General features: G+C 38.8%; 1 protein-coding gene across 1 annotated transcript in view; it reads left to right on the top strand.

Annotated features, from left to right (window-relative positions):
- The first annotated feature begins 5,986 nt into the window (after positions 1-5,986).
- Positions 5,987-25,584, top strand: part of Bub1 (BUB1 mitotic checkpoint serine/threonine kinase) — a 29,884-nt gene continuing 10,286 nt past the window's right edge. The window contains exons 1-15 of the mRNA XM_055603557.1: positions 5,987-6,037; positions 6,116-6,254; positions 8,565-8,761; positions 10,764-10,807; positions 11,824-11,924; positions 14,189-14,241; positions 14,324-14,511; positions 15,903-16,054; positions 17,810-18,036; positions 19,546-19,604; positions 21,167-21,295; positions 21,388-21,498; positions 22,202-22,298; positions 23,109-23,190; positions 25,364-25,538. Of these exons, the coding sequence (XP_055459532.1) occupies positions 5,994-6,037; positions 6,116-6,254; positions 8,565-8,761; positions 10,764-10,807; positions 11,824-11,924; positions 14,189-14,241; positions 14,324-14,511; positions 15,903-16,054; positions 17,810-18,036; positions 19,546-19,604; positions 21,167-21,295; positions 21,388-21,498; positions 22,202-22,298; positions 23,109-23,190; positions 25,364-25,538 (1,798 nt within the window). The 5' untranslated portion in view covers positions 5,987-5,993. The remainder of the gene's footprint in view (positions 6,038-6,115; positions 6,255-8,564; positions 8,762-10,763; positions 10,808-11,823; positions 11,925-14,188; positions 14,242-14,323; positions 14,512-15,902; positions 16,055-17,809; positions 18,037-19,545; positions 19,605-21,166; positions 21,296-21,387; positions 21,499-22,201; positions 22,299-23,108; positions 23,191-25,363; positions 25,539-25,584) is intronic.

Below are 25,584 nucleotides of genomic sequence, written 5' to 3' on the forward strand. Positions count from 1 at the left end.
CCAGGGCTCTGCGCAGCTCATTCTTGAGGCTCCAAAATTCTCCGTCCAGGTACCGGTGCAGCGAAGAGTCCCCAAGTCCCAGGTCCGGAGTCTGCTCCATCGGTGAGCTTGTGGCTGCAGACTGTTCAGTAAACCTCCTCAGAACTCCCGGCTCACGGTCCCTCAATACCATTCCACCGGACTGGTCTCCTCCCAGCTCATGCGCCTGGCTCCTCCCTCTTCGCCTGTCTGTCCCTTACCTTCCCACTCGCCCTCCCTTCTCTGCTTGAGGCAAAGAGCTGTCAGAGCGTCTGAGCTCCGGCAGTATTCTCCCGTCCTTACCTGGAACCACTCATTTAACTCTTTATCCAGCCAGTGAGTTGTCTCTCTAGACTTGTGGGTCACCAGAAGCAAGTATCAGGCCCTTAAGAGGGTCTGATACCTCTGGGCCATGGAGAATGCTCAGTTTAGATTTCACCAGCCATTTTGCCTGGCTCCCAAGGCCTGAGGTGGTCTGGCCTCTGCTCAGATCCCATTATCCCAAACTGGGCATTATGTGCCTTCAATCTGGCACCAACAACCTACCAACAAACAGGAGGGGAGTACAAGGTAGCTGGGAGCCACAGAAAGAAGATAATGAACCTTCAACTCACCTACCAGAAATCAACTTCTCTCTCCCTTCCTCTCTCTCGCTCTCTTCCTTTCTTTTGCTCTCTCTCTCCATTATTGCTGTGGTCACATGCAAAAACCACTTCTCTCTTCCTTTCCAAGGCTAGTTTGTGCAGTCTTTAAAAGGTCAGGTATGCCACCGCCAGGAGTGTCCTTTCACTCACAGAGCACCACAAGTTGATAATTACCACAGCAAAAGTATAATTATTTATAGTCCCAGAAGTCAGAAGGCTGAGTTCCCTTTGGAGGCTGCTGGGGAAAAATCTGTGCCTGTGGCTTTTCTAGCTTTGGGGGGCTGCTTGTATTCCTGCCTCTTAGCTCCTGTCTCTGTCCTCAGAGACCTTCACTTGGACCTCTGCTTCAAGCACTCTATTTTCTTTCCTTCTTTTGACTTTGACCTTCTTGCCTCCCTCTTAAAAGGACTCATTTACATTGATTCCACTTGTGTAATACAGACTAGCCCTCCTATCTCAACATCCTAAGTCACTTCAGCAATGCCACCTTTGCCAAAGAAGAACACATATTCTTAGGTTCCAGAGATTAGGCCATAAACATTATTGGTGGGTCACTTGTCTACCACGCCCCTGCATGTAGCAATACCCAACTGATTATTGAAGAATGACGGAAACCACTGAAACCAGCTATCTCAACTCTCTTCCTGTCTTTCTCATATTCAGACATTTCTCTCTCTCTCTCTCTCTCTCTCTCTCTCTCTCTCTCCCTCCCTCTTCCTGTCCCTGTCTCTCCCTGTCTCCTTATCTTTATCCATTCTCAGGGCAAACCAAAGCCTATTCCTTAAGTAGGAATTACAGAGACCAACAGGCCCCCAACCTCATAGTTCTCAGCTCCAACCAGAAGAAACTACCTTTGTTTCCCCTTCATTTCCAGTTGCAGCAATTCTAGTGCAGCATTGATTGGCCTCGGATGGGTAAGACAAGCACCCCTGACCAAACAAATGCAGTTGAGAAGGGGTGTGGCAGGAACGTCTGCGAGGCTACATTGCAGCTCTGGCTATATGGGACTAATGTGGAGGTGATGCCCACTCCCCCACCCCATCCAGTTGCCTCCTGGGGGTTTTGACAGCTCCTCTCCTGCCTCCCCAGAGCCTTCAACCTAACACAGCACCAACAAGCCAGACCAAGATGCTGCCCTCTCCAGACTCTGAGGAGCCCCTAGGCAGTCCTACAAAGAAGTACCCCAAAAAGTACTCAGCTGGGGACTGGGGGCCCTTTAAGGCCATCAGTAGGCTAGGAGAGGTCAAAGACAGCAAGGTAGATGTTCTAGCTGCCCCTGGTCCAGGCCCAGGAATCTCGCCCATGATAGATACCAGATAAAGATGTGAAGAGAAAGGCTGGACTGATGAAGCAGTGACTGCCTCAGAGAAGAATGAGTAGACTGGCGATGGCTTCTGCATTCGTTCCCAAGAGCTGTCCAGGCTTCAGAACAAGAAAAAGGCTCTGAAACGGTTTCTGGTTTCATGGTACCTGACCTCTTGGCCCTGGGAGGAGCAACAGGCCACCACCCTCCTCTCCCCCAGCAGGATAATTTAGAGGGCATGCCACATGCAGTGGTTGATGGTGGGTTATGGCATTGCCTTGGGCATTTGATGAGAGGTTTCCTTTAAGCTGCTGTAACAAAAGAATAACCAACAACTTTTAATGACTTGCCTGAGGGCACATGGCTCTTAGCGGCCTCCTGAACACCCTGTTCAGGGCTCACACAACTGAGTTACACACTACAGGACGGATTTGTGGGTCTCATTAAGGAATGCTGCTTTTATGGCATGAACATTACAACCCAGGGTTGTGGTTCTGTAGCAAGGTACACCCTGTCATCAGGAGCGTTTTAGTGTGTGAAGTTTAGAAATCAGGGAATCATAATAAACCTAAAAACTCAAAGGCACCCTGGAGCTTGTCTGGACAGCTCCTTTTCAGACAAGGACACTGCAGGAACTGTGCTCTAATAGAGTAGACCCTGACTACCATTCAGAAACCTGAGGTGAAAAAAAATGGAAGAATTGGGAGTGGGACAAAAGGAGTTGCTATGTGAAAGAAGAACCAGGCTCATCGTGAACAAAGGCTGCAGAGGACACTTGGAGTTTTTACTTATTGTACCTTTCTATCCCAAATTCTAGATAAATGTCCACAGAGAGGGAAGGGACAGACTCCTGAAACAGCCAGCACAGTATCTTCAGAAATGACAAGTTATTTCAGACACTACACGGGAGCCGTGGGCGAAGTAGCAGAGTTACCTGCAGCTGTTTCACGTAGGAGCTGCTCTTTCCCATCATGTGACATATGATTGTATATGCAAGAGAGTACAAGTGCTGGCAGAGGCCAGAGGCATGGGATCCCTGCAACTCTGGACACACACACACACACACACACACACACACACACACACACAGACACACACACACACAGTGGCCCTACAAACAGGGCTTTTCTTTCTTTCTCTTTCTTTCTTTCTTTCTTTCTTTCTTTCTTTCTTTCTTTCTTTCTTTCTTTCTTTCTTTCTCTCTCTCTCTCTCTTTCTTTCTTTCTTTCTTTTTAAACTCATGAGCCAGACATAATGTTTGTGTTTTTCTCATTTGTTGTATGTTTTTTGTGGCACAGCATGCATGGAGATCGGAGGACTACATAGGGAAATTTGTCTTCTTTCCTTCCACCTTGTGGGTTCCGGGAATGAAACGACTCGCCAGCCTTGGCGGCACGAGCCTTTATCTGTTGAGCCAGCTCATCAGCTATGTAATTTCTGTTATTTAAGCAAAAAGGACAAAGATTCGCGACTCTGAGGACCCAGGAAGGCCCAAAGTAGTTCGAGTAACGGAGCCTTCATGCTCACCCCTGTAATATAATTCTGTAACCCAGTTTTTATACGCTTTTATGCAGCTTTAAAAATAACAATAATCTCTATGCCAAAAAAAAAAATGGTTAGAGTCTCGTTAAAACGGAAAGGAACCTCAGCCCGGCCAGCACCGTGCACAGCACTCATTAAAAGGCTGGGGGGAATGGGAGGAGCCGGCGGCTGCGTTAGCCAGCGGAACGGGGGTGGGACTTTGTTTCCCTAGCAACAGGCGCAGTGATTGGCCAACCCTCCCGCAGCCGAGACCAATGGCAAGGCGTGCTGCCAACGCTCGACGTTACGACTGCGGCTGCGCGGGGTATTCGAATCGGCGGTGGCCTCCTGGGTGGTGCGGCGGGGCCCGTCGGGCGTCGCGCCGGCTGCTGGTGAGGTGTTTCGCCGCCGTGCGCTTCTCCTCGTCATGGACAGCCTAGAAAATGTCTTCCGGTAGGTGGCCCCCAGGTTGGCGCGAGGGCGCGAGCCGGGCCGAGCGCCGGCCCGGACGGTTGGTTCCCCTCGCTAGGCCTCGGCCGAGGCGGCGGCCCCGCCTCACTCGAGGGGAGGTCAGGCGGCCGCGGGGTACGGTTTTGGGGCGCGGGGTCTGCGGGACCCTCGGAAGTCACGTGTCTACCCCCCGGAGGACACCGAGACGGGAGGCCGAGGACGCGCCTCCCCTCGCCGCCCCAAACCTGGGCTGGTGGTGAAGCTGAAAAACAATGGGAAAAACAATGTTTGTTGATTGACTTGTGTCTACCTGCAAGCAGATTTTTCGTTTTTGTTTTTTTTTTTTAAGTTCCCGCTTTGATTTCTTTTTTAATTTTTTTCCTTTTTTTGGCCTTAGGTGACTTAAGTAGCCTGTGATATAAACCCATTTAAAACTATTAAGCTATGTTACGAGAAAGAAATATTTTTATCAGTCCTTTAGGTGTTCCAAGAAAGAGTAAGATACCTAAAATCTGTTGGCGTTGAGCGATTTAATTTTTAATCAGATCGACTAAGTATTTGCCCCTCCCCATTTAAAAAAAAAAACTATAGGTATTTTTTACTTTTTAAAGACTAATTTGTCTTAATGTTTAGATGTCTTAGTATTAAATGACAGTGTGTTTAAGCCATTTTCCCAGGAGGTGTGGTTGGTGTAAGACTATTAAATGTTTACCTTGGAAAAATACTTGTATAGTTATTTTGCTAAGTAAGAACTTCTAAACACAGAAGTAGTGCTGACAATTCAAACATGCCAAAAATAGGTTCTTTTTTAAATGAAAAGGTGGGATTCCTTGACTTAATTTAAAAAACAAACAAACAAACATTGCTAAGTCTATTGCCATTGCTGTCTACAGTTTCTCTGAGTAATCACTTCAGTATGCCAGTGAAATGTATTTTGAGGTGGATTTGCTGGTCATCTACACAAATACTGCTTTTAAATTCTTTTTCCCCTACTCTTAACATTTCTCAGTTTAAAAACCTGTGTCTCAACTTGACTCCTACTCAGAGTACAGTTAATTTCCATCCTCCCTCTCCCGGAAATTGTACACGTACTGTCCTTGCTCTGGTTCAGCTTAACCAGCCCTAGGATTCTACCCTAGCTTCCTGCCTGATTACCCTTTATAAGTCCACCCTTACTCATTTCCACAAAAGAATGAAGATATTTTAAAATGCAGGCAGAACTTGCCGCCTCTTCTGCTCTTTCTGTTCCCTCAAGTTCTGTCAGCCTCGATTTCCCTACCATGGCTCTGGTAGCTAACTAGCATTGATTACTTATGACTCCCCCCCCCCCCCCCACATGTGACAGAATTTCTCTGTGTCCTTGGCTATCCTAGACTTGATTTGTAGACCAGGCTGGCCTCAAACTCATAGAGATCCACCTGCCTTTGCCTCCCTGAGTGCTGGGATTACAGGCGTGTGCGACCATACCTGGCTCTGCCCTGCCTTACCCCTTAGCTTGCCCCCTCTTCTTAATACTTAATATAACATGGCATTATTTTTATGTTTTTATTTGTCTACTCCACTAGCACCTGAGGCCATTGGAATTTGATTTGCTTGCCTGACTCTTTTAGCTGTGGTTGGGTATTATGGAAGTAAGGAAAGCAAAGTTCTCTGGGAACTCTACGGGTACTTATCACCACTGTCGTAATGTGTTTTTCATCTGGACAATGTTAGATTTAGACTCCAGCAAACCATCTCTGGAAACTCCAAATGGAAGTGCTGGGGCTGGTACACCAAAGGAGAGGCTTTGTATTTTATTTTAAGCCCCTGTCTTAACTATGCCACTGGGCAGCAGTGACATTGGGGACCACCAGATCTAGATAGACCTGGGGGCAAATACTGCTTCTTATTTTTCTGAACACCTCTGAATGATCTGTGCTGTTTGGGTTGGGATTTGAGATTTCAATTTTCCAGTATATAGATGATATAATGTATAATCAAATGTATCTTTGGCATGTAGGAATTATTCCTCATCTCTCATGTATGTACTTCTCTGTTGTAGCATGTTTGAAGCCCATATGCAAAGCTATAAGGGTAATGACCCACTTGGAGAATGGGAAAGGTTAGTGCTTGTTTTCCTTTAAACAAAGAAACCATATACTGCCCTGTGGAAAACTCATTAATATCCATGTTCTTCTAGTCTTATGAAGTGGGTAGAAGAGAATTTTCCTGACAAGAAAGAATGCTTGATGACACTATTAGAACATTTTATGAAGGAATTTTTAGATAAGAAGAGGTACCACAATGACTCAAGATTCATCAATTATTGCTTAAAATTTGTGAGTATAATTTCAGGTAGATAATTAAATGTAATGTTTTATTTCTGATCCCCTCGTTTGTTTGTTTGTTTGTTTGTTTTGTTTGTTTTGGGGGGGTTGGTTTTGGTTTGGTTTAGGGTGGGGTGGGGGGATCGTTTTCAAGACAGGGTTTCTCTTTGTAGCTCTGGCTATCCTGGAACTCACTCTGTAGACCAGGCTGGCCTGGAACTCAGAGATCCACCTGTCTCTGCCTCCCAAGTGCTGGGATTAAAGGCATGCCCAACAACCACCTGGCTTTTGATCCCCTCCCTTGTTAAGATCATTTTAGACTTCCTTTTTATATCAATTTCTTGTTTCTAGGCATGATTTTTTTTTTTTTTTTTTTTTAGAGGTTATATAGTAGGTGGTATGTATTTTTAGAGCCTTGGCTTCTTAAATACTGAGGAATCAGCAATTTAATTTTAAAACCCCTTTATTTCAACTATGTAAACATTCCACCATGAGATGGGAAATAAAAGTTAAATGAACTATTGGATAAGAAATGTGCTAGAAGCCAGTTGTGATTGCTCACACCTTTAGTCCCAGCACTTGGGGAAAAAGAGGCAGTCAGATCTTTGCATTTTTGGCCAGCCTGGTCTACATAGTGAGTTCCAGAACAGCAAAGGCTATGTAGCAAGACCCTGGCTCAAAAAAAGGAAGGAAGAAATGTGCTTGACGGAGAGAAGATGAGGGGGTCTTAGGTGCTAAGAGGGTCTCTGGAAGGGAATCAAATTCATCTTGAGAGCCAGGTGCCGTGGTTCATCTCTATAATCGCAGCACTCGGGAAGGCAGAGGCAGGCAGGTCTACAAAGGGAGTCCATGACAGCCAAGACTACACAGAGAAACCCTGTCTCAAAAAAAAAAAAAAGATTGTCATGAGTACAGTAATGATATTTTAACTCAAGACTAAATATAATATTAAAAGGCCAAGGCAGTCTCAGGCTTTTAGAGGATAGGAATTGCTGCATATGTAGTATGACTTCCAGTTTAGTGTTTTTACGGGATTTCTGAATGTGCAAACAAGTTTGTGCCTTTTTTGGACTCTTTTCCTTTTGTTGGTTTGTCTCGTCCAATTTCAATGTGATATTTTTTATTTTACCTTATATTTTTTTATGTTAAAAATGAATGAATAAATGAAAAAATGAATGAAAACCTAATTACTATGGTAATGGTTAAAAGCTGAACTTTATTTATTTATACCTTCTAGGAGAGGGACTCATTCCATTTCTCAATGGAATGACACGGAGGATAGCGATCACTCTGGCGCAGGTCTCATGTTCAGCAGTAGTTGACCAACAAATAATATAACTGCACAGTTTTTTATATGCTTTTATTTAGTTACGGTTTGATTTGTTGTTTTTTTTCTTTTTGATGTTGATCTATTTTGTTTTCTAGGTTTTGGGGGTTTTGTTGTTGTATTGGTTTCTTGTTTTGTTTTTTGAGAAAGAACTTAAAGTTGGGGTGGGTAGGGAAGAGGAGAATATGATCAAATATATTTAAATTTTAAAATGTTTCAAATAATAAAAGTATAATGAAAACAAAAGCATATTTTAAAAAGAAATTGAAAACCAGTTAAGATGTATATCATGCAGCACCAGTAGAAAAAAATTCATAATGGCAACATGTTTTTAATTAAAATATTGTCACCAACTGTTTAAAAAAAAAGTAAGACTCTTAGATCTAATCTGAAATGAAAGTTTGGCTTGGGGCTATATAATAAAATCATATGGAATAGATAGTGAACATGAAATTTTTCCATAAATTATAAAATACTGTAATTAAAGGTACCCTGTGGGACTTGAATAAGCTCAGGCTAAGATAAAAAACAGTATTTCATTTTAATGGATAATTGTAGACCCTACTGTTTTGTGAAATATGTTGATAATCCTTGAATATCAAAGGAAGAGCTGATTTTTCGATTCACCATTAGAGAACAACACGTTTTTACCTACATAGTACATCCCTAGACTTCCATGAAGACTGAAAAAATGTGAGGCTGGCTGGGCTCTGGGACACATCTAGCCTAGCAGTTTGGCTATCTTGTGTATAGTAATACAAAATTATGGACTAGAATAACAATATGTAAACAATGTATAATGTTGTGATTCAAGTAATTGGTATACAGCCTCCAGTCTTAATCATTTTTTTCTGTGTTGGATATAAAATTATCAACCATAATTTCCTAGTATGGAACACTGGAAGTCATTCTTCCAATCCAGCTGCCTCCTATATCCACTAGCCATCTCTTTGTGCCTCATTGCTTATGTGTGGTTTTGCTCTGGGTTTCTGTAGGCCGAGTACAACAGTGACCTTCATCAGTTTTTTGAGTTTCTGTACAACCAGGGAATTGGAACCAAGTCATCTCCTCTATACATATCCTGGGCGGGGCATCTGGAAGCCCAAGGAGAGCTGCAGCATGCCAGTGCTGTTTTTCGTAGGGGAATTCAAAATCAGGCTGAACCTAAAGAACTACTACAACAACAGTACAGGTAGTTTCAAAGTGCATAACTCATTCTTTTGTCTGCTGTATCTTTGTGTACATAGACTTTAACTATACGCCATACTGTTTGTGTATTGTAGGTCTGATCGCAGATACGGAGCTTTATATGTTCTTAGGATGCTCTGTGGCAAATTTTATAATGTCATTTTAGACTGCAGATTGTGGGGCAGCACAGGACATCACATCACAAGGGCACATACAAGAGACAAAATAAATTGTTCCCTCAGAATAACCCATTAAGCCATGAATAGAATTTTCCATTCATCTAATCACAATTTGGAGATAATATTTTATAAATCTTCACAATGGGGGTTGAGTTTCAATATGAGTTTTGGTGGCCATTTAAACCGTAGTAAACAATCATAATGAAAACCTTATTTTTCTCCTCACGTTTTGTTCTGTTACTTTTTTATTAAAAATGCCTTATTTAGGAAAACTTGAAAATGCAGAAAACTATATTTTTATCTCCATATTATATAATTACAAATATGTTTTACAAAGTCAAGCTGTATACACACTATATGGCAAGATCTTTTCCCATAAAGGAAATATAGTTCTTATATTTATATAAATTTGATACCATTTAGAATTGCAATAATTGAATAATAAGTATGTTTAAACAGTTTCAAGGCAACTGGGACATTAAACCAAATGATCTATTCAAAGTTTTTCTTCTGCATTCTCATTAGAAGAATTGGAGAACTTACATGAATTACACCCCTTGCCAGCATTCAGCACACCTATTTTTTTCAACTTTACTATAGTATTTATGCTTTAAAGAAAACTTTTTTATGAAAATTTTCAAATTTAAAATAAAAATCAGTATAATGTTCAGTTACATATTTTTAATATTTGTTAACAGTTGACTTTTTTTTTTTTTGACATGTGGTGGCTTGCCTGTATATATATGTGAAGTGTGTGTGTGTGTGTGTGTGTGCGTGTGTGCGTGCGTGCGTGCGTGCGTGCGTGCGCGTGCGTGTGTGTGTTGCCCACAGAGGCCAGACAAGGGCATTGGGTCTTGTTGTGAACCATGTAGGTACTGGAAATCAAACTTGAGTCTTTTGGAAGAACAGTAAGAGCTCTTAACCTTTGAGCCATCTCTCCAGCCCCTTGTCCTTTTCTCTGTAGTAATGATATTTGTTTATCTTTTTGATTTTTTGTTTGGGTCAGAGATTCCTGGAGATTGAACTCTGGTTTTCAGGCCTTGCAGAAGCATTCTTATCTGCTGAGTCATCTCATTGGCCCTGTGCTGATGGATTTTTAAAGACAAAATCTTATATCTCAAACACCACTACAATCCTCTTTAAAAATTGTTACCTATAGGCTTATTCTATGTCACCTAATAAAGTTAACAATAATTCTTTAATATTGTCTAATTTGTGTCTTTACAAACTATCATGTAAAATGGTTTTATTACCATTTTACATGATAGTTTGTTTGAATTAATAATTATGTAAGATTTAGTGCTTAGTTATACATCTCTTCTCTATATCGAAAACACTCTTGTTTTCATTGCCCAAAAATGTCAGGCTTGGGAGCTACACATTTTTTAAAGGTCAAGTTGCTATGTAAAAGTGCTATGAAATTAAACATGTGTGCAGTTTTTATAGAGCATGAGTGATGTAACCCATTGCTCTTTTAAGCAGTGATCTAAATTTTATATTTTGAGTTTTTTGAAATATTTTGTTTCAGATTATAAAATACCTGAAGTAGTAGTTGAGGTTTCTTTGAATTTTCACATTTGCACAGTTGATTCATGGAGGGAGGAGGTGTATGTGCTACTTGAATTTGAAAAATACTAACATAAACTGTGTAAAAAGAGCACTTTTCTAATGTAATCATTCCCAGAAATTTAGTTCTGAAGTTTAAAGCAACTTTGAAATTCAGTTTTCCTGTCTTTATTGCCTGTTGTTTTATTTACATTTTGATACAGATGTATATTAAACTGTAAAGTTTAAAAGCTGTATTTATATATTTTAATTTTCATGTAGGCTATTCCAGGCACGCCTTAATGGAGCCCACTTGCCAGCTCAAGGTAAAATGATGTTTTTTTTTTTTTAAATGTCTAGATTTTTGAAAACTTAGTCTGTAGTTTGCACTAAGTGTTTTTTGTTTTGTTCTTAAAAGGGCCTCACGTAGTATTTAATGAAAACAAAAAAAAATTACCAAGTTACTGTTTTGGGCAATAGGAAAAGCACTCTGATAATAATCGCACAAAACAGAGTCTAGACTGTAGAGGGGCTGTGTTTTAGCTACTCTGCAAACCTGCAAGCAAAACATAATGAATTTGCTACCATGTTTGAAAAATTTTTTTAAAAAGCTAGATACAATGTAGTGGCACACACTTGTAATCCCAGTACTCAGAAGGAGCATAAGTTTTAAGGACAGCCATGGCTACATAACAGTACACTATCTTTAAAAAAGAAAAAATTAAAATAGTCTCAAAGAAAGGATATGTCAGACTCCCTGTCTATTCTGATTGAATCAAATAGGTATAATATAACTTTTAAAGTGTAGCCTTTTCTTTTTTCTTAGAAATAAAGATCCCATTTCAGTAATAGTCACCATCATTTTGTTTAAAATAACCACTTAGGCTTTACATTCCATTCAAGTATAACCTTAACTTCTTGAGTTGATCAGAAAATTGTTTCTGTGATATTTTTCTTAACTGAAAATTAGTCCATTTTCTGAGATAATTTTAAGAGGGTTAATTTTTAAAGTAATATTTTATTTATGTGTTAGATATATTTATAAGTGTTTTGCTTACATGTATGTCTACATACATGCCTAGTGCCCACATAAATGAGAAGAGGGCATTACATCCATAGAACTAAAGTGACAGATAACTAATTATGAGCCACCATGTGGGTGCTGGGAGTTAAACCTGCATCTCTGTAAGAGCAAATGTTCTTAACTCCTCAGCCATCTTCACCCACAAATAGATTTTTTTTAAATACAATATACTGAAAGAACAGTGGAGTGTATTTTGTGCTAATTGTATCTAATGTTCCTTTTCATGTATTTCCCATTTCATTTTCTTTTCCCTCATAGCTACAACCTCAGAACCTCTGCATAGTGCTCAGATTTCAAACCAAGTTGTGACAACAAAGTCAAGTCCAAGGAAAAACTCAGACTGTGTTCCTAAGAGTCAGGTAACAGGGACATTTATTTACATCTTAGGAATTAGGAATGTTATTGAGGAGCCATTCTGGCTGTCTTTTATATCTGCCTTTTCAATCTTACTCATTGACCATGTCTCCTGTGACTGACCTCCATTTCAGCTACCATTCTATGGCAGCTCTCAGAACCTTTTTATAATCTGTGTTCAACTGTAATATAACTTATTATACGACCTAGGGACCCCTGCCACACAAACCCCGTCTGCAGCTTTCTTCCGAATGTCCTCAATTTTTCTGCTTGCCTTTTCATAGACCCAGGAAATCCCTATTTTGGATCACATTTGCCTGGAGATTTTTGAGCCCCGCTTTTGAAAACGCCCAGAACCTCAAACATTTATGCACATAACCTCAACCAGAGCTCTAACACTTCCAGGCATTTCTTCCCTATGTTTCATGCCACTCTTCATATTCTGTGTCTCATGTATTTTCCTGTTTATTCTTTAATATCAAATTATTGTGATTTTAAATTTCATTCTTCTCAACTTTGGCATGTGTCTATTTCCCAGCTATAAAAAACAAATTGTGTTTCTGCAACATAGCAAAAGATTATCATTTTTTTGCTGTCAGCCATTATAAACATAACTGCATCTTCTTCTGTTTCTGTGAGAAAATATAGCTGTAATAGTTATCACTTCAAATTATCTAATATACCAATAAAGACACAGGAGGCATAAACTGTGGTTTAAAACCTGCTACCTCAGTGAGGTATCTTTATTTTCTGAACTATTAACAAGATAGTTATTTACAAGCCTAATTCCATAACTACACTGCAAGCCCTTTAGAAATCTTTTTTTTTTTTTTAATTTATTTATTTGCTATGTATACAGTGTTCTGACTACATGTATGCTGGCACACCAGAAGAGGGCGCCAGATCTCATTTTAGATCGTTATGAGCCACCGTGTGGTTCCTGGGTATTGAACTCAGGACTTCTAGAAGAGCATGCAGTGCTCTTAAAACCTCTGAGCTATCTCTTTCTATCAGTGTCATTCTCCTGAGCTAGTCTCCCTTTCTCTTGAACTCCTCCAAACCCATAAGGGTTCCTTTAGCTCTCTTTCCTAGAATACTGTTTTACCTGTATCCTGCCAGCTGCTTCTCTGTTGTTCCTGCAAGCCCATAGAGAGAAACCCTTTACTCTTCCTGGATCTCCTTCCATGAGGAAGAGGTCTTAAAGGTCCAATTGCTATAAAAGAAGTCTCTAGTCCCCTACACCCTTAACATGCTGAATTATGTCACCATTATGGGGAGGCTGGGGCTCCAAGCAAAGTCAGTAGAGGCTGAACCATATCACCTTACAATAGGAACCATGTCATTCTTCCCGTTAGGAAGCTCAAGGCCACCCTCCTGACTTTGCCTTGGATCATAGAGCAAAGACCATAAGACTGGAAGCAAGTTGCCTTAAAATAGGCAAGGTGTTTCCATTCTTTAGCATCCTTATCTATGGTGATTTCAGATTTCAAACTGCATCTCTTCAGGACACACATAACTGCATCTGACATCTATTTAAGCTTTTTAATTTAACAATTAGATTTTCTATCTATAATGAGCAAATATTCTGCAATAGCTCCCTACTTGTGCAATTCATCCATGTAAATATTTTTGACCTGTTTAAATCTCTTTGCCTTTCCTGCTTTTATACATAAAAATACTCAAATCTCCTTCAGCTTCATGTTTTTTTAGCACCTTTCTCTTTCATAGTACAATCATTCTTGAGGACCTCCTTATAGCTTAATTCAATGTAAAAGACTTCTGTTTTATTAATGCAGCACATTCCTTGAAATAGAACGTGTGTCATCTTTGATAGACTGCAGACTATCTCAAGTTATATTTTACAGTGCTTGCCGTCCTCATTCTTTCTACCACTTAAAATTCTTAGACAGATGAATGTTACTTCTTAGTTATCCCAGAATTAGATCATTGTATGATATGCATAAAATATCAATAAATATTTGTTTAGTGGGTTATTGCTACTATTGGAAACTTCTGAGAGTAAAGCAATAACAGAAGAAAATTTTAATTTTTAAAATTGTTTTATTTGGGGGGACCTTAATTTGAAAAGTTAAGTAGAAATGATGTCAATTAAAGCACCAGCTAGTAATCATAATGTATGTAAACATATACATATACTTGAGATTAAGGGGTCCCTTCCCATGAGACATTTTCATATTAACTATGAAGTAATTTGTGTGAAAGTTTTTCTTTGGTAAGTGAATGCTCATGTTTGTTTTCTGTCTTCTAGGGTTCAGAATGTTTTGGTGTGGCACCTTCCACCTGTAATAAAGAGTCTAATATGCAAGTACAATGAGTACATTATTACTTAAATTTCCTTAGAGTTACTTCACTACGCTATTGTAAATAGTGTCTTTCTCCCTAGTAGGGAACAAAGAGTGATCCTGATTTCCAAGTCAGAATGCTCTGTCAGCTCCTCTGTGGCACCCAAGCCTGATGTTCAACAGGTTGTTATGTACTGCAAGGAAAAACTTATTCGTGGGGATTCAGAATTTTCCTTTGAAGAACTGAGAGCCCAGAAATACAATCAAAGGAGGAAGCATGAACAGTGGGGTACTTGCACTTTTAGATCTTGGATTGTTTTATATCATTTAAAATAGTAATCACATAATTGAATGTCTTGAGCTCCTTCTATCAGAAGTTTCGAGGTCTTTGTTAGACACTAGCCTAGCAGCAGCATTTGTCCACAGGCTCCATTGCACAGCTGCTGATTAAAACAATATCACAGTAAATGTCCTTACTGGTGTTGCCTTTGCATTCGTGAATAATGTTTCAGTATTTTCTATGTGAATTTGAACCTCTGTATGCAGTAGTCCTTAATTTGTAGGGCATTTGTTTGTTCTGTGAAAGGATTTAATTGAAAACTGAGGTTCAGAGGAAATTTTCCAAGTTCGCATCTACTTTAAAGAAAACATGCAGCTAGAGTTCTGATTAGCACGCCAAGTTATTTATGTTGACGGAATGAATACTCTTTGTTCCTCACAAGGAAATGTGTATTTGCACATTGCTTTACTATAACAGCATATACTTAGAGAAATAAAAATGAACCTTTGTTCTACTCAGGGTTTTATGCCATTTATTTGGACTTAGTCTACTATATGAGCCTAATGTTCATTACCGTGTTTAAAAGGTTTTATTTATTTAAAGTGATGTGTGAGTGTCGGTGTTTGCATGTGAGTGCAGTGCCCTAGCAGGCCAGAAGAGGTGATTGTGAGCTGTCTGATATGAGTGCTTGAAACACTGGCCCTTAGTACTCTATTTCCTACAGAGGTGGAGCTGGAAGTGTGGCTCAGCAGTTAAGAGCTAGTAGTGCTTTTGCCAAGGACCTGAGTTCAATGCCTACCCAACACCCATGTCAGGTGACTCACAACAGCCTGTAACACCCATCTCTGGGGGATCTAACACCCCTAGCTTTTATAGGCACCATCACACACATGTACATATATACATACACATAAACACAGAAAATTAAAAAAAAAAAAAAAAAAAAAAACCACCAAGTATGACTGCCTGAATTCTAAGACCCACATGGTAGGAGAGTCAGCTTCTGCAAGTTGTCCCCTGACCTTCACATGGCATACCTTGGGAATTAAGCCCTTTATTATTATTATTATTAAAAATAAAAACAAATGGAAAAAAATTTTCAATTGATTTGTAGCATAGTATGATTATGAGAAGTTTTTAGTATTAGATTGTCACTGGTAAATATTATTGATCATATAATATTTTTTTGTAATATATGACCTGTATTTAATAGTAACTATGGTGAGGATAGGTGAAGATTACAATTAAAAGCTAACATGTTTCAGTTCTAAAATCTAATAATTATGAAAAACTTTGATTTTAAAACTATCCATCCTAAATTGTAACCTTTTACTCATTTTGCATGCAAAACTCTGGAGAAATTTTAAGAATAAACCATGTTTTTTTAATGTTTCTTAAAGTGAGTGAAGACAGACATTATATGAAAAGAAAAGAAGCCAGTGCTTTTGAAGAGCAACTGTTAAAACAGAAAATGGATGAACTTCATAAGCAATTACATCAAGTGGTGGAATTGTCTTACAAGGACCTGCCTGCTTCTCACAACAGGCCTAACGTATGTCCATATTCTTCATTGCCGTAGCTTATCCCCAGTGCTACTAGCTGTTGCTCTCTGCTGTTTTTATCGTCATTCTAATTTAGCCAGAAATCATACTGAATTAATAATTTGATACACCAAGATGTTTAAATTTTGGAATGAGCAAAACAAAACAAAAACATAGAAACTAGGTAAAAACTAGCTCAAGCAATTCTGCGCAGATTTCCAAAGTACAAGAGACCCTGAGATTGGTGGTACTTCCTAATGGGGTACTTGATCTGTGCCATGACTGTTCTTTCTCTTTACTAATTTGTAGGTGAGGGGATAGTATAGGTCATTTAGGTTACTGGGTTTGGGGATAGTATTGGCTTTTTTTGTTTTGGTTTTGAGACAGGTTCTTAATATGTAGCCCTGGATGACCTAGAACATGCTGTGTGAACCTAATGGATCTTGAGTCGACAGAGATGCCTCTGCTTCTGACTCTGTATAAAGACATATGCTACCACATGCAGCTTAAGTTAGCAGTCTTAAAATTTGTAAGAATGCCCCCATAAGATAACAGATTAGCCAGACACATTGTTATATGCCTGTAATCCCAGCACTGGGGGAGGCAGGGCCTGGCAGATCTCTGTGAGTTTGAGACCAGCCTTGTCTACAAAGCAAGTCGAGGATAGCCAAGGCTCCACAGAAAAACCCTGTCTTGAAATAAAAAAGATAAGGACTTAGCCTTTCTGTCTTTCATTATGTTTGTATGTAACTAGAAAAGCAAATTCTTTAGAGTTTGTTATCTTTTCTATTGTGGACCATGCCTAAGAGTACTTGAGTAGAGCACTATGAGAAGTATTTGGTAACATTAATTTTAGTCTTTTCCCAAAATTAAGTGAAGAGAAATAGGATCCTTTGTTTTGTGATTCATTTTTGTCTTTTTTTTTTTTATAGTTTAACATAGGTTTCACATAACATTGTCATAACATTTGTTGATTCTCCTTTCCCTTTCTTTGGCCCTCTTACCATGTATTCTTTTGCTCCTAGCAGTCTTCTTTCCACTTTAATCTCATATGTATTGTTCCTAACTCTTCTGGGTTTTTTTTTTTTATTTTTTATTTTATTAGTCAAGGTTTTACACTGTGGCCTAGGCTGGCCTGGAACTTGCTAGGTAGCCAGACTAACTTTAGCCTCAGTGCAATCTCCTATGTCTGGACTTCCATTAGCCACTATGTCCCACTGAGCTACTTCTTAACTATTGGATCTTACAGAAGCCAATTGGTTTTTCAGTGGTGAAAAGTATAAGATGCTAGGTTCGAGAGATATCTCATCCAGTAAAGATATTTCCTGTGAAAGCCTGATTACCCTGAGTTTGATCCCAGAAATCCATGTAAAAAAGCCAGATATGTTGGCACACATCTGTAATCCCAACCCTCATACAGTGAGATGAGAGGTAGAAACAAGGAAATTGCCTGGAAGCTTGTGAGCCAGCTGGGCTGGAATGTGTGGTGTAGAAAATTGAGACCTTGGCCAAACAAAGCAAGAGGGAACCAGCTCCTAAAAGTTGTCTGCTGATTTACACATGTATGCAATTGCACATATTTTTAAAAAAAATTTTAAATATGAGCTTTTGCTGTCCATGTTTAAGAAGCTACAGAAAGCCATCAAAGAGGTTAGTCTTTTTTACAGTTGTTACTATTCTTTGAAAAGCTCTAATTAATGACTGGTTAAAATATTCAAGACTTCCTAGTTTTGTTCTTGTTTGTATCTTTTTGTCTTGCATGAAAGGTTAATCTAGTATGTATGGGACCAAATGAATGCTCCCAACCAGAAATGAAGGTTCCAAGTCTTCCATCCATCAATCAGCAGACCTCAGAGAACTCAGGAGAGAAACCACAGGAAGTATCTTCTGTTCCTCTTATGGTAAATGCTGTTAACAGTGGTTTGATGTTCCCAGCTGCCAGCCAGCCAACTCTCCCTATTCCTATAAATGGCCAGTCAGTGACAGACTCCAGGTAAGCCTAATGTTCTGGAGGTGGTAGTCGTGTGAATGGCATGTATAATTTCTTTCCATGATCTACAGTACATAATGTTGTTTAAAAGATGAAAGGTTCTTGTTTTAAAAAGAATTGTGAATATATTGAAAATAGAAATATTGGCCCCAAATCTTTCAGATTTAATTCAGTGTTCCTTTTTCATTATTTCTTTAATTGAATTATAAATCTTTAGCATTCTTTCTGTACCTTCAGATTATATAGCTGTAAACTGCAAACTGAAAGTACCTTTGCTTTGTCTTTGACTGCATAACTGTAGTTATTATTGTACAGAAAGCTGTGGCATGTATTTTCATGTTCTGATCAGGGTTGATGATTCTTTGTGCCAAGATCTTTCTCTACAGTAGTCCCCAATTTTGAAGGATTTTTCTAGGCTTCAAAAATATATCAAATTTTTTCTTTTTATACATTTTTGTCTTTGGTTATTCATCTCATAAATTTGTGATTTGATAGGAATTTGTAAAACTACAAGTGATTTACACTTCTTTGTTTGTTTGGTTTTTCAAGGCAGGATTTCTCTGTGTAGCCTTGGCTGTCCTGGAACTCACTTTGTAGACCAGGCTGTCCTCTTACTCAGAGATCTAGTTGCCTCTGCCTCCCAAGTACTGGGATTTAAGGAATGCACCACCAAGCTGGACCTCTTTGTTTAACATTTTAATAAGGTTTCTTTAAAGAGAATTCTAGCAGTATTAGACAAATGAGGTTGACTGCCCCAGAGTGTATAAAAGCAAACTGTTATGTAGTAATTTGCTACCTTTCCCCTCCACCCACCCTCTTTGGTATTATTTTAAATACTGGACATCACTCGTGGTTTCGGGTTTATCACAAGAAAGGTACTAGTTCCATTAACACACGCTTTCTAAAAGTAGGACTTAGGTACCATAAATGAAATGTATTTGAATTTGGGAAGCCATTATTGTGCCCTGCCACATGGAGAGATGGTTGTTATTGTGCTAAAATATAGATCCAATGTGTTAGTATTTTTTTAAAAAATGATGCCACACACACAACAGATTGGGTGGGGTGGAGAGATAGAGAGGAAAAGGAAAAAGAGAGACATGGTGGGGCCCCCAGGAAAGAAATAAAGGTGGAGAGAGTGAGAGAGGAAAGAGAGACAAAGTGGCGGGTTGGTCCTTTAAAGCTGTACATGTGCAGCTGAACCTTGCCTACCACACACCTGGTGAGGGACAGACATATGATAGCATCATAGGTTACTAGGCAACCCAGAAGTGTGCTGCTTATATGCTAACACAGTGCACACAAAAACATTCAATGGTTATCTATATTTGAAAATATTACTCTTAAAGGTAAAAAATATTTTATTTACTTACACCATGGCCCTAAACAATTTTTTCATCAACCTAACAGTTAACATTGTTGGCAATTTTTTGTTTCTTGAGAGTTAGTTAAAAATTCTAATATGTAAAGTGCTTTTATTCTTCAGTGTGTCTCAAGAGTTTTCTCTTGCAGATGTGTGAGTCAGAGTATTCATGAATTCATGCCACAGAGTGGACCAGAAACAAAAGAAGGTAATATTTCATTATAATAACTTCACCCAACTTGTTTGGGTAGACTCTTTTAGGTTGCTCAGTGTCTGTATTGTGACTGTGATGTTGGAAGGCTTTCCACTTAAGAGATTGAGAATGATTTTATAAAACATTCTGTGTTAGACAAAAATAGAAATTCACTTAACTAATCACATCTTCCTAGTTTAGAATCCTTTGGCATTTTTCTATTAAGTTTCTCATGTATTCATCTGAAAGTCATAGTTAATCTGTTAGGTGGGAAAGGTGCTCCAAAGTTTTGTTTGTATTCTCTTTGGTACCACAGTGGAGGCAATTTACATAGAAGATTATTTCTTTCCATTGATATAATGTTTGGTCATTCACTTCCTTCTTCTTATGTGACTGCCATCTTTTCCACTAACAGTAGGAACAAGGCTGTTTGAAATAGAGACTTGTTGCCCCAAGAGTTCATGCTCACTAGATACAGACCAGTTAAAAAAGTAGTCATGAAGAAAAGGTTAGAATTCCCATAGAAAAAGAGGTGTTAGAATTAGGGAGGAGAGAGTTTTCAAACAAAGTAGGTAGGAAGGACTGATAGAGTAAAAAAAGGGAGAAGGAGGGGTCCTGCAGAAACCAGTACTCCAACCAAGGACTGTGCATGCAGAGGACCTAGATCCCTGCTCAGATGTAGCCCATGGCAGCTCAGTCTCCAGGTGGGTTCCCTAGTAAGGGGAACGGGGCTGTCTCCGACATGAACTCAGTGGCCAGATCTTTGATCACCTCCCCCTGGGAGTGCAGCCTTACCAGACCACAGAGGAAGAAAATGCAGCCAGTCCTGATGAGACCTGATAAGTTAGGGTCAGATGGAAGAGGAGGAGGACTTCCCCTATCAGTGGACTAGGGGAGGGGTACAGGGAGAAGAGGGAGGGAGAAGAGGGTCGGACTGGGAGGACATGAGGGAGGCAACTACAGCATAGATACAAAGTGAATAAATTTAAGAAAGATAGGAGGGGAAGGAAGGGGGAGAGAGAGGGAAGGAGGAAGGAAGGAAAAAGAAAGAAAAAGAGAGATGGAAACTACCCATTCAGCAAACTTTGTGAACTTGTTTCAAGCGGGATGAACAAGTGTAGATCTTTCAAGCAGCAACATTCATGTTATGTTCCAAGCACCAAAGATGACAGTGCTTCCAATGAGCAGTGGGAGGAGAGAGAGGGAGAGAAATAAAGTCTGAGCAAACTGCTGGGTAAAATGGAAAGCATCCTTAAGATTTACAGCATAATCTTTACAGAGGTAAAGATTTACAATATGACCATAAGAAGGTAGTACTTGGTATATTGTGAACTAAGGATGCTTTTCATGACAAAACTGTTTACTTGATGTGACCTTTATTTCTTTTTCTATAATTCTTGACCTTACTTCATGGTGTTATTACAAAGATAGACATATGAAAACCTAATCAATGATAATGAAAATGTGGATAATTATTGACACTGGTAAACCTTCAATTGTAATTACTGAAATCATGTACCTTCCAATGTGTTGTGATTGGTATACTGATAGTACATTTTGTCCCATTCCTTTGCTAGTATGTGAAACAAATAAAGTTGCCAGCATTAATTCTTTTCACACAACTCCAAACACATCATTAGGAATGGTTCAAGCAACACCATCAAAAGTACAGCCATCACCAACTGTGCACACCAAAGAAGCATTAGGTAAAGTATTTTGTTTGTTTGCACAGTGCCTCCAGTAAATTAATAAAAACTGATTTGTAACCTGTTGACATGTACTTTTCCTGTTTTTTAAGGTTTCATCATGAATATGTTTCAGGCTCCAACACTTCCTGACATTTCTGATGATAAAGATGAATGGCCATCTCTAGATCAAAATGAAGATGCATTTGAAGCCCAGTTTCAAAGTAATATTTTATTTAAAAGCTATTAAGTACACAGTATCACAGGAAGTTGCCATAGGCATTATCAAGACGTAGAATAGTGTGCCATATAAGAGCAGGGAATGAAGAAATTACAGATATGACAGATTGAAAAGGTTGGGGTGTGTGTGATATTACTTTCAAGTTTTTTTTGTTGTTAGTTTGGATTTTTTTTTTTTTTTGTCCTTGTGAGTACTAAAGGACAAAAGCATTGTGGGTAAGAATGGTCAGAAAAGTAAGGTCTCAAAATGACACTTAAGCACCTCCAAGGAAAGATATTTAGGTGGAGTTTAGATTCCAGCAGTGCCGGAAGCCAAAGATTGTGGCAAAGATAAGTAGAATCTAGTTAGAATTGGGAAGACTGGAAATTAAAACTCAGAGATTAAATTTTTTCTTAGAGGATATGAACAACAGCAAAAACAACTTTTGCTTTGTACACTTTGTTGAGTGTGCTTTGTAGGAGCATTGGACACTGCTGTGTGTGACAGGATCTTCATTGGGCCTTAAATGCTATACCTAGTAACATGAATCAGTCATTTCACCTCGCTGCAAAGTACTTAGGTCATTACTTAGGACCTAGAAATTTTTAAAGATTTCAGGACTTTATTTTATATAAATATGTAGTTGAAGTTTAGGATAATGCCTTTTCACAAGACAATAATGAGATACTATTTTTCTTTTCTTACAGAAAATGCAGTATCTTCGGGGGCTTGGGGAGTTAATAAGATTATGTCTTTACCATCTGCTTTTTCTATTTTTGAAGATGGAAACAAAGAAAATTATGGGTAAAGAAACATCAATTTTAAATAAACCTGGGGGAAAATACATGTCATCAAAATGCCATAAGATGGTAAAAGTTGTGAGGTATTAAGGAGATAGGATGAACTGCTCAGCAGATGATCGCACTGCCACCGTGGCACTCTAACTTTATGCCAAGCAACAAATGTCCTGTGCATGAGTTACAAGACAACAGCTCCCATAGCAGAAGTGCAGCTGAAAAAGAAATTCAATCTAGTAGAAGTTGTCAGAAAATAGATGGATTCTCAGGATTTGAAATTATGTTAGATGTGGATTATTCTGCCAGTACATCCATAAAAGTGCAGGGTCAATAGAGTAGAACAGAAAGTGGCTTATGTTGAGTAATTACAGAGAAAATGTTTAAGGTAGAAGAAAAACACATTAAAGAGACAGCAGGGCATAGAATCAGGTATTTTCAGGAATCTTCATTGTTAGTTTTTGAGGTTCCTCCATGCTGTGGTGGAATGGGGACACTATGACCAGCTTGCAGAAGGGATATCCATGTCCAGAATAGGCACTAGAAATATGACTTAAAATGTTACATGATACCTAAGACATCTTACTGCTCAAGGCCCTTGTTTTCATTTGCTTTTAAAACTTGGAATCCAGTGTAGTAAAAACATCTTATTTTTAGTTAATTCAGTTTGGACCCAGTTTTGCTATAGTTGCTGCAAAAGTGAGCAATCTCTATAAAACCATTAACTCATTAAGTAGGATAAGTGACAAATTTTTCTAGCACATTCAGCTCATTTAGTGTGTATGTTTTATGATTTCTAATTACACAACTCTTTCTTTAGCTTACCACAGCCTAAAAATAAGCCCACAGGAGCCAGGACCTTTGGAGAACGCTCTGTAAGCAAATTTCCTTCAAGATCAAATGTAAGTTTGCTTCATCAGTGAAATAAGTCTTATACTCTGTTCTTCATTTGTCCAAAGTATTTATGCTCATCAAATTACACAAGGTATATGCAGCTTCTGGAAAATCCAATGTTGCATGAAAAATGTTTTCAACAAAATTGAATTTTCTAATAAGGAGAGAAAATAAAAACAATTATGTGATCCTTGCCTCTCAAGAGCCATTTTTATCTAAGAGGTGCCACCAAAGTATATTTTTTTTCTTAGACATAAGAATTGAGACCTACAGTGAAATATTAGTGAGAAAATTGAATTGATAAAAATGAATCCTCAGTAGCACACCACAGCAGATAAGATTTTTTATTCATTGGCTCCCAGCATTCTTGTATGTTAGCAACCATTGCAGCTAGGCTTTGACTATGACCCAGAGTGTTCCCCATTTCTATGCTTACAATTTCCCAAAGCAATGGAGCTTAGATTCAGCGTCACTATTGCATGCTTTAACAATAGAAATAAGCGTGGTGGCACATGACCTTAATCCCAGCACTCTTGGAGGCAGAGGCAGGTGGATCCCTGTGTGTTCACAAAGCCAGTCCAGGAAAGCCAAGGCTACACAGAGAAACCGTGTCTCCAAAACCAAAAACCAAACAAACAAAAAGATACATTTTCTTTTCAAAATAGGTGCTGAGCAGAAACGGGTACATTTACAACCATCTAGTTTCTCTTTCAATACTCGAAGAGATGGTAGAATTTATAAAAATGTTATGTGTAGAAAATGTATATGCAACATTTTAAGAACTGAACAGATTTACCAAGTTTAATTCTGACTAAACTTTAGTTTTCTTTTTTCATGGATTCTAAAACTTAGCTATAATTATGTTCTATAAGCTGTGTCGGAGGAAATAGATGAGCCTAGGGTAGTCTATGCCAGAAATTAAGGATGCAATTATTTTGTGTTTATGTTTTTGTAAAGTAGGGTAGGGGATACAGGAACGAAATTGACCAAGTCAGTAGTCAAACCTGGAACAATTTGAAAGAAAATAAGTAATATCAGATTATAACCCAAGAAATAAAATAAATATTCATACAATAAGGGAGAAGGGACAGATCTCCCTTACAGAAGCATTTCAAGGAATGTAGGAGGTCAGCATTAGCACACTAAGGTAGTAACTGCTATAGGAAAGGTCCATAGATGACTACTAATGTCATTGAGAAGAATCGGGGTCTGCATAGCTCCCAAGCATCTTACCAAAATTATCAGTTACTATATTTTTTTGACATTTCTCTAAGAGTGCCAGTGAGATGTCTCAGCAGGTAAAAACATTTGCCACCACGGTAGAAGAAGACTTGACTCCCACGATTGTCCTCTGACCTTCACATGTGAGCCTTGGTACATGTGTGTACTCACAAATAAATAAATATAGTACTTCTCCACTGACTCTTTGATGAAGCCTTCTAGAAGGTAGAATTTACTTTGCATCCCTTTCAGTATGGCCAGGGATAACTTGGTAATTTGCATCAGAAAAGACAATTGGGAGAGGAAAAGAATTCAATGAAGAAGCTTACAGATACCTGGCCAAGTGATTTGGATATGTATTGCACATATCCCCAGAGTTTAATGAGGTAGTCCCTGATACTATAAAAGCCTAAACTGGAGGCCCAGTCACAGACTCTGACCTCTATTCAAAAGTATCTGTGGAAGAAAGGGTAGGAAGTATGCACACATGGCCATAGTCAGAAGCTGCTGAGCAGACATGACAGCCATGTTGAAGGATGGGGAGGAAATAAAAAAAGCATCTAAGGACTCTAGTTAATAGTGTTGTTTTTAACAATAAACCACATTTTGGACAAGATTACCATTAAAGGGAATTTAATGAAGAACAACAACCCTACTGTCTTATTTCCAAATTTAGAGTTAATGTACAAGATTTTAAAAATGTCCAGTTATGTACTTAAATTGAAGGAAGCTAAAAACAAGAGGTTTATGTTTTTTTTAACTTTTTTTTTTAATCTTAAAATGTTTGGGGTTTTGTTTTTTGAAATAGGAACTTGCTGTATTGTTCAGGGTGATTTTTAATACCTAAGCTCAAGTGATCCTCTGCTTCTTCACTCTTCTGAATAGTTTGTACTACAGGGTTGTGTTAAATTTCATCAACCAAGGAGGCACACTGCTTTTTTCCTTTGTCTTGTGCTGTAGGAAGTGCCTCACACTGATGAGTTTACAGATGACTCGACAGTATGCGGTGTTCGCTACAACAAAACCCTCGCTCCCAGCCCTAAGAGCATAGGAGACTTCACGTCAGCTGCCCAGCTTTCTTCTACACCATTCCACAAACTTCCCCCAGATTCAGTGCAGCTTCCAGAAGATAAAGGTGTGTTTGCAACCATTTCAGTATCTGCTGCAAAAATGTACTGTTT

This window comes from Psammomys obesus, unplaced genomic scaffold, assembly GCF_907164565.1.
Source record: "Psammomys obesus unplaced genomic scaffold, mPsaObe1.curated_primary_1811, whole genome shotgun sequence".
In the NCBI taxonomy this organism is placed as follows: Eukaryota; Metazoa; Chordata; class Mammalia; order Rodentia; family Muridae; genus Psammomys; species Psammomys obesus.